Source organism: Rana temporaria, chromosome 5 (genome assembly GCF_905171775.1).
Source record: "Rana temporaria chromosome 5, aRanTem1.1, whole genome shotgun sequence".
Taxonomy (NCBI): Eukaryota; Metazoa; Chordata; class Amphibia; order Anura; family Ranidae; genus Rana; species Rana temporaria.
Genome location: NC_053493.1, coordinates 180,744,102 through 180,753,743, shown reverse-complemented (window position 1 = coordinate 180,753,743; position 9,642 = coordinate 180,744,102). Strand labels below are relative to the sequence as shown.

At 41.8% G+C, this 9,642-nt stretch overlaps 1 protein-coding gene across 2 annotated transcripts in view; it reads left to right on the top strand.

The window, feature by feature from the left end:
• Positions 1-374: 374 nt before the first annotated feature.
• TGFBR1 (transforming growth factor beta receptor 1) overlaps positions 375-9,642 on the top strand; it is a 496,179-nt gene continuing 486,911 nt past the window's right edge. The window contains exon 1 of one of the 2 annotated variants that reach the window (XM_040353433.1): positions 375-724. In XM_040353433.1, coding sequence (XP_040209367.1) covers positions 643-724 — 82 coding nt within the window. In that variant the 5' untranslated portion in view covers positions 375-642. The remainder of the gene's footprint in view (positions 725-9,642) is intronic. The other variant, XM_040353434.1, reaches the window with a different exon arrangement.

Below are 9,642 nucleotides of genomic sequence, written 5' to 3'. Positions count from 1 at the left end.
GGGCCAAATTTTTGTCCCAGTCCAGCCCTGACTGCTCTATAGAAACATGTTGCCTAAAGTTCTACTTTAATTATGAGAATAATAATATTTTCTGCACATCAACTACAAAGTGAGCCTAATGTTATTCAGGAATGTTTGTATCAGGAATTAACATGACTCATTTTTTTCATGGCTCGCTTTATGCAGTTGAGAAATTATTATCATCCAGACGACAGTGGATTCTTCAGCCAAATATTTCACAACCCGGGGACTATAATAACCGTGTGACGTTAGAGGAAGCTCTTTGTTTTTCTCAGACAACCATTCACACACCCGATATTGCACCGAGCGCACACGCTCACAACAGTAACAGTAATGCCTTCGTCTGGGGGGAGGAGCCATGAAGATAGCCGTGTGTACACAGAGGGGGAGGAATCAGACGAAAGAATCAGCTTTGTGTGTAGCGGCAGTGTTTTGAAAGCCGAGGCCGGACGGAGATTTGGCCTAGACCCAGCTGCCCAATAGGAAACCTTGGAAGTGGGAGGGGATTCTTTTACATAGTCGCGAGAATTAACGGTAGGAAGACCGAGCTTTAAAGACAGCGACGAAGAGGAAGCCAAGTGAGCCACCGCTAGTGATGTAATGGGCACAGATTGATAGGCCATGTCTGTTGCTGCCTTCTCCGGACTGCCCCGGCTTTGCCTGCTTCTGCTTTCTGTACCTATACAGCTGACAGGATCTGCGGGTAAGTGAAGGAGGGGCTGTGTTCTGACCGAGCACTATGGCCTGGAGAGGATGACCACAGTCCATTCTTTTTGGCAGAGCTTTGTGTATGTTGTAGCCGGTGCCGTGTTTGTTCTGGCTTTTATGGCGTGCCTTCAAGGAAAGGGAGATCCTTGTATAGTTGTCAGCATGAGCTGTGCTGGTCGATAAAAACTATAGTGGAATACTCAGTAATAGCTGTGTGTAATAAACTGGGATATTGTCTGTGTGACCCAGCAGAAGAGCGGTTTTAACTAATAGGAACTTAAACCCCCTTCCTAACCAGATATATTTTCAGCTTTAGGCCCCTTTCACATTGAGGAGTTTTTCAGGCGGTAAAGCGCTAAAAATAGCGCTGCTATCCCGCCTGAAAAACTCCTGCACTGCAGACTCAATGTGAAAGCCCGAGGGCTTTCACACTGAGGCGATGCGCTGGTGGGAGACAAAAAAATCTCCTGTCAGCAGCATCTTTGGAGCGGTGAGAGGAGCGGCATGTATACCGCTTCTTCACCGCTCCTTCCCATTGAAAACAATGGGAACCGCGGCAATACCGCCCGCAATGCGCCTCTATAGAGGCGCATTGCGGGCGATATTAACTCTTTATCGGCCGCTAGCGGGGGTTAATACCGCACCGCTAGCGGCCGAGTCCCGTGGTAAGCCCGGCGGTATAGCGCCGCTATATTTAGCGGCGTTATACCGCAACCGCAGCTCCTGCCTCAGTCTGAAAGGGGCCTAAGGTTCTCTCACAATTTGAATGACAATTACTCAGTCATACAACAATGTACCCATATGAAATTGTTGTCCTTTTTTTCACACAAATAGAGCTTTCCTTTGGTGGTATTTAATCGCCGCTGTTTTTTAAATTTTTTGCGCTATAATAGAAAAAAGACTGAAAATTCTGTGAAAAAAAAGTACAAATACCCCCCTTTTTAGAACGAAGACATTCCAAGGTATTTAGAAAGAAGCATGGTGAGTTTTTTTAAAGTTTTTTTTTCCCCACAATTCTTTGCAAAATCGATTATTTATATATATATATATATATATATATACATACATACATACATACATACATACATACATACATACATACATACATACATACATACATACACAGAGCTTTTTTTCTCAAAAAATAGGTGCAGGAACTCAACCACGACTCCATTCAAATTTCACAAACAGTAGAAAGGTCTTAAAGGGGCATTAAATACCAGGATTACATACAGAGTGTAGAATTCAGGGGGTTACACACAGAGTGCAGAGCTGTCACTTGTAAACACAGAAACCAGACTTCTGTGTTTACAAGTGATTGTGGTGAGCAGACACCAAACTGTCTGAGCCAGAGGTGGTGGAACTGAGTTCCCCCTGGAAAAAAAAGATATATATATATATATATATATATATATATATATATATATATATATATATATATATATATATATATATATATAATCACAAAATTTTCATATTAGTAGGTTATTTCTCACACACATGCTGTGTGTGAGAAATAACCTGCTAATATGAAAATTTTGTGAAAAAAAAAAAACTTGATTTTTGCAAAAAAACATACCACAAATTACACCCCAAAACACATTCTGCTATTACTCCCGAGTATGGCGATACCGCATGTGTGAGACTTTTACACAAGCGTGGCCACATACAGAGGCTTAAAGTGGAGGTTTACCCAAAAAATCATATTTTAACATTAGATTGAGGCTAATTATGTGAAGCAGAATCGGGTGTTTATTTTAAAATCAATGCAGTACTTAGCGTTTTAGAGATAGATGTTCTCCGCCGCTTCCGGGTATGGGCTGCGGGACTGGGCGTTCCTACTTGATTGACAGCCTTCCGACGGTTGCATACAGCGCGTCACGAGTTCCCGAAAGTAGCCGAACGTCGGTGCGCACCGACGTTCGGCTTCTTTTGACAACTGGTTCATTTTACTTTCTTTTAGTTTTGACCCTCCCCCCCCCCCCCCCCCAAAAATACATTTTTTTTTTTTTTTTTATCACTTTTATTCCTATTATAAGGAATGTAATCATCCCTCTTTACAATGAGATGTGGGGTCAATAAGACCCCACATCTCACCTCTAGGCTGGGAAGCCTGAAATAAAAAAAAAAAATGATCCTGGCTTTGATCGTAAAAGCACTGGAGGGTGACGGGAGGGGACGTATTGCAGAGTATTGGCAGGGATGGCTGAGCATGGAGGGATGGATGGATCTGTGACTGCAATTGTCACAGATCCAGCCCACAGCACTGCTGCTGCCATCCGATCCCTCCCCCTCTCCTCTCACACTGTACCAATCGGTACAGAGAGGGGAGGAAGGAATTGGCGTCATCACATGAGCACGATTCTGGGAGGACATCATTGTATGCCCTCCCAGAGTTAAGAAACCACCCTGTAATTAAGGGGATTCCCTTAAAATCCCCTTAATAATATGGCAATTTTTCACCCGCCAAAATCAACAAATGATAAGAGGAATCTCTCTCTTTTACGATCTACTATCTACCCACCCATTTGACAACAAAAACGCACACATGATTAAGTGGGAGAAAGATTTAGAACAAGAATTTACCTGGGACCAATGGAAAAAAGCAATCCATATAGCGAGCAAGTCATCAGCATGTATTAAACACTGGGACAATGCACAAAAAATAATAAATAGATGGTACCTGACCCCATATAAATTAGCGAAAATATATCCCTCAACGTCTGAGTGTTGGAGATGCAACGATCAGATAGGAAACCTTTTACACATATTATGGAGCTGTAAAAATCTACATAGCTTCTGGAATTCAATTACTTCCTTTATAGCAGATCTCACAGGCATCCTATATAAACCAAACCCTGCCACAGCTCTACTAGGTATCAATTTGGATATCTATCCTAAAGTATATAGAACAATTGTATTCCACACACTAGTAGCAGCAAGACTCACAATAACCAGCCTATGGAAATCCAAAGACGCGCCCAACCTATCGACCGTTATAGCTAGAATCAATATACAGGCCCAATACGAAATAATGCTGGCTTATAAAAATTATTCCACTACTACATTCAGAAAGAAATGGTTAGCTTGGATCACCCATCCTAGAGCATCCAAATACTTAAAAGAGTGTAATATTTAATCTATTGTTAAATTTGAAACACGTCATATATATGCTTACCCCAGTTGTAATGTATTATCCTGGACCTACTTTATTGATCTGTGTAGCAAGTTTTGTTATGTTCATTTAATTTCTGTGTGTGTGTGTGTGTGTGTGTGTGTATATATACAGTGCCTTGCGAAAGTATTCTGCCTCCTTGAACTTTGCGACCTTTTGCCACATTTCAGAAAGGCTTCAAATATAAAGATATAAAACAATTTTTTTTTGAAGAATCAACAAGAAGTGGAACGAAATTTATTGGATATTTCAAACTTTTTTAACAAATGAAAAAATTGGGCGTGCAAAATTATTCAGCAAAAAAGGATCACTAAAGGAACATTTTTTTTTTTATTTATTTTTTTAGCTAAATCGCTTCCTTTACCTTACTGCGGTACTGGTTTCATGTCCTCATTGTTCGTTTTTGCTTTGAAGTTGCTGTGTAATTCTGCTGTGATCTCCACACGTCCTGCTTGTCTGGCTCCTTATCTCATGGCAGCTTTTCACTGTGGTCCAAGCTGTGTGTCTAAAACTCCTCAGAACCAATCGGATTCATTTTAAAAACAAAACACTGCCCTGGATTTGTTTTTGTTCTGTGGGTCTCTTTACTTCACAGAAACATGAAACCAGTTTAAAAACGAAAGTGAAACTAGAGGCACATTATATGATTGAATTTTAATCTATTTTTAATCATTTTTAAAAGGAATCGGTTAACTTTTATGTCTCTATACCCTGTAAACAGTCATTTCAGCAAAAACATTTTTTTGCTTTAGTGACCCTTTAAGTTAATACTTTGTAGCGCCACCTTTTGCTGCGATTACAGCTGTAAGTCGCTTGGGGTATGTCTCTATCAGTTTTGCACATCGAGAGACTGAAATTTTTGCCCATTCCTCCTTGCAAAACAGCTCGAGCTCAGTGAAGGTTGGATGGAGAGCTTTTGTGAACAGCAGTTTTCAGTTCTTTCCACAGATTCTTGATTGTATTCAGGTCTGGACTTTGACTTGGCCATTCTAACACCTGGATATGTTTATTTGTGAACCATTCCATTGTAGATTTTGCTTTATGTTTTGGATCATTGTCTTGTTGGAAGACAAATAAATCTCTGTCCCAGTCTCAGGTCTTTTGCAGACTCCATCAGGTTTTCTTCCAGAATGGTCCTGTATTTGGCTCCATCCATCTTTCCATCAATTTTAACCATCTTCCCTGTCCCTGCTGAAGAAAAGCAGGCCCAAACCATGATGCTGCCACCACCATGTTTGACAGTGGGGATGGTGTGTTCAAGGTGATGATGGTGGTGGTTTCATCTGACCAGAGCACCTTCTTCCACATGTTTGGTGTGTCTCCCAGGTGGCTTGTGGCAAATTTTAAACGACACTTTTTATGGATATCTTTAAGAAATGGCTTTCTTCTTGCCACTCTTCCATAAAGGCCAGATTTGTGCAGTATACAGGGACTGATTGTTGTCCTATGGACAGAGTCTCCCACCTCAGCTGTAGATCTCTGCAGTTCATCCAGAGTGATCATGGGCCTCTTGGCTGCATCTCTGATCAGTCTTCTCCTTGTATGAGCTGAAAGTTTAGAGGGACAGCCAGGTCTTCGTAGATTTGCAGTGGTCTGATACTCCCATTTCAATATTATCGCTTGCACAGTGCTCCTTGGGAAATCTTTTTGTATCCAAATCCGGCTTTAAACTTCTCCAACAGTATCTCGGACCTGCCTGGTGTGTTCCTTGTTCTTCATGATGCTCTCTGCGCTTTAAACAGACCTCTGAGACTATCACAGTGCAGGTGCATTTATACGGAGACTTGATTACACACAGGTGGATTCTATTTATCATCATTCGTCATTTAGGTCAACATTGGATCATTCAGAGATCCTCACTGAACTTCTGGAGAGAGTTTGCTGCACTGAAAGTAAAGGGGCTGAATAATTTTGCACGCCCAGTTTTTCCGTTTTTTATTTGGTAAAAAAGTTTGAAATATCCAATAAATTTCTTTCCACTTGTTGTTGATTCTTCAAATTTTTTTTACTGTTTTATATCTTTATGTTTGAAGCCTGAAATGTGGCAAAAGGTCGCAAAGTTCAAGGGGGCCGAATACTTTCGCAAGGCACTGTGTGTGAGTGTGTGTACATTTTCTGTTTTCTTTATGATTTTTCTATATACAAATAGTTAACTCAATTGGGGGCCTAGCCATGCCTACAGATTGAACCCGATAGGGGTGGGCTGGTACAGGCTACCAAGTACTGTATTGTTATAAGAACAATCTTATGAACCAAGGTAACTCGGTTGGTTATTAAGGATTAATGTGACACGTTTAATCTATACTGTTAAGTAAATACTTTCAATAAAAATCTATTGTTTAAAAAAAAAAAAAACACACCATGTAGCTGTCTTTTGGCTATGGGCCGGTTGTCAAGTGTTTAATAAAACGTTTCAATAAGGATAATGCCTTATTAGGAGAAACGCGTCGGTAAGGGGGCCGCTTATGCCACTGCGGTACTTTGATTTTATATGGGGGGCGCGTGGGAGCAAGATTCTGGGAGGACGTCCATAGACATCCTTGCAGAATAACTCGACCGCACTGTAGACATACTTTGTCTATAGCAATGTCGGCATGTGGTTGACCACCTCAATAAAGGGCACTTGCACCCCCTTCCTGCCCAGGACATTGTTCAGCTTTCAGTGCTGTAAAACTTTGAATGACAATTGTGCGGTCATGCTACACTGTGAAATTTTTATAATTTTCGTAACACAAATCGAGCTTTCTTTTGGGGGTATTTAATCACGTCTGGGTTTCTTTTTTTTTTTTTTTTTTTTTTTTTTTCTTCTTCTTTCCCCCATGGGGAGGTCACAATGTTTTGGCTGATCATGGGGTTGTCGGCTCTCGCTCTATTTTTGAACACTGAGCTATAGGCTTGTCCTAATACCACTTTTTTAAGACAGAGTACAAGTTACGATATTTTCAAGTGCTCGCAGTGGCACATATGTCAGTATTATTATTTTTTTTTTTTTTACGATGCTTTCTTCATTTTTTTTATTTTTTTTTATTTTTTAGGGGGGGGGGGGGCGCGGAGTGGATGGTGTGTGTGTGTGTGTGTGTGTGTGTGTGTGTGTGTGTGTGTGTGTGTGTGTTTTATAATTCATTTATTTTATATTTATTGGAATTTTTTTTTTTTTTTGCTCATTTATGTGAATGGATAGTCGGTGATCACTGATTCTGTTCATTCAGAACAGGTAGGAGCTGGATTTAGTGGCTCCTACCTCCGCTCTCCACCCTGATGAGGACATGGAGGGGAAACAGAGCGCAGAAGGGGACACGGGACACCGCACAGAGGAGGACAGCAGGAGCGCGGAGGGGGAGAGCAGCATACACCCGCCCTCTCTGCTCGCAAACTCTGCCTGCCCTCTCTGCTCAAAATCTCTGCCCGCTGACCAAGTATCGCGTCAGGCATCGGGAGCATTTGTGCAAATACAAGTACTTGCGCAAATGCTCTGTATCGGTCCCGATACTAGTATACAACCCTACCCTACTGAGCTATAATTCCCCCTCAGCTGTGTGGGAGGAGCTACAATTCCACTCAGCGTTGCCAGGAAACCAATACTTGTCATTCTTCAAACAGTCGTATTTTAAAAACTATAAAACCCAGACCTACATTCTGATGCATACTATGTCTCTGAAATAATAAAATTGAAGGCACAGTCACAGTTTAGATATTGCCCTTCAAATTTTAGGTGTTTAGAATGTAATTTGAGTGAGTTGCAAACAAATGGTCATATTGTGAAAACTATCAGGAATATGGCTTAGCTGTAGACACGTGTAGTGGCAGCAGGGATAGCTGAACGTTGATGTAAGATTTGTGTAGATGGCCTTAAAAATTAGGGAGTAGTGGCAGTTTAGAATTCATGTCCTGATTTTGTCAGCTCACACTCTAGTTTCGCCATTCATTCCTATGGGACAATTTTCGCTGCAAAAACGATATTTCGTGAGCCATTCGTTTTTTGGCTCTGCGTAACTTTGGCATACTTTCAGCTATTAAGACCATTCAACTTTTAAAATGTTCAGCTAATGATGGGACTTCTTCAACTTTTTTTCTACTATTTATACTTTTTAAAATTATTAAGCTTTTAGACACTTTTTTAACATTGAAGTCAATGAGAGCATGCTTCAAATCCTTTCTTCCCCTACCAAACGTTTCAGCTCCTTCATACTTTCACCTACAGACACCAAACAAACTTTAAAATGTTCAACATATTCAGCTATCCGTATCTTTTCAGTTTGATAACTTTAACAGTTTTTGTGAAAAAGCAGTTTAAGTTTTTAGTGAGTTTTTCAGAAATTTTTATCGATTAGAGTGGATGATGTCATCGCTAGAGCAGAGAGCTTTAAAAAAATTATCTTTATAGAGAGGGAACAAATTGCTCTCGCGCCAAGAAGATCTACTTTTCTTTATCGTACATCACGGGACACAGAGCGGCATATTCATTACTATATGGGTTATATGGAGTACCTTCAGGTGTTGACACTGGCAATCTCAAACAGGAAATGCCCCTCCCTATATAACCCCCTCCCATAGGAGGAGTACCTCAGTTTTTACGCCAGTGTCTTAGGTGTTAGTCATGGTTTAGCTTGCCTCCGCATCCTTGGGATTAGGTGAGTTACCGGTTCTGTCCAAAAAAGTCTCAGCGCTAAAGTGGTCAGTAACCGGACCCCAAACCCTTGGGGTATAGCCCATAATGCTTTTCTTTTTAGAGAGCTGGACCCTGGGCCCAGAACTTAGAAAACCTTTGGGTGCCTAATGTTTCTGTTGCCAGGGTGCTATATGGGCCCAGGACAGTGGATCCTTCATAGGAACCCAGGGCCTGAAGGTCTAGACATCCCCACCGAGATGGGGGAAGATTGGGCCTCTTGCTTGGCAAAGTCCTGCGGCATGGAGCAGGTAAGTGAGGGGAAAACTTGCGGAACTTGGTTCTTAGCAGGTTTTTTTCTGGGGGGTCACAGGGGACATGCCTAAAGTTATGCACTGCATCTGGCAAACTAGTCACATATCATAAAGATAGGATGGCTCTATATGTATTATTCCCCATAAGATGTGACCTCCCTTGTAGTGTTGGAAAAGCATTGAGTGGGGCCTGTGTGATATAAAAGTATATGTGTGTGTCAGAGAGCTGTGCTTACCTGCAAGCCTCCAGGCGATGCTCCATTCAGTCTTCCTCCTCAGAGCCTACAAAGCAGGCAAAACGCTGACCTCCTCGTGGTTCCAGGCTGCAGTTTGCTGGAGCAGAGAGGTCCCTTCCTCCCAAAGCCCCCCCCTGTCGGGAGGGGCATTTCCTGTTTGAGATTGCTGGGGGGGGAAGGGCGGGTCAGTGGCTTAAGGAAGGGGCGGCCCTTCCTTGTTTGTTCCATACAGCTCATCAATACTTTGGAACGGGGGAGGAAAGACCAGAGCGGCAGCACGGGGCGCCGAGGACACACAGTGGCCAGAAAGGATATTGCAGTCTTCAGAAGACTGTTTTTCAAGCCTAGAAATAGGCTGTTTCTTTTCCATCTCATAGTTTTTCTTTGCAATACTACTCAGGGGGACAGAATGTTTTTTCTTTCCTGGATTTGAAACAAAAACGAAAAAAAAAAAAAAAAGTCATCTAGGGGAGAGGAAGCATTTTTTATCCCCCAAACAGGTGTTTGGGCAATTAACTTTTATAGTTCCAAATACCAATAGGTAGCAGGTGTACCTCGGTATTGTACCATGGCATCCGGAGA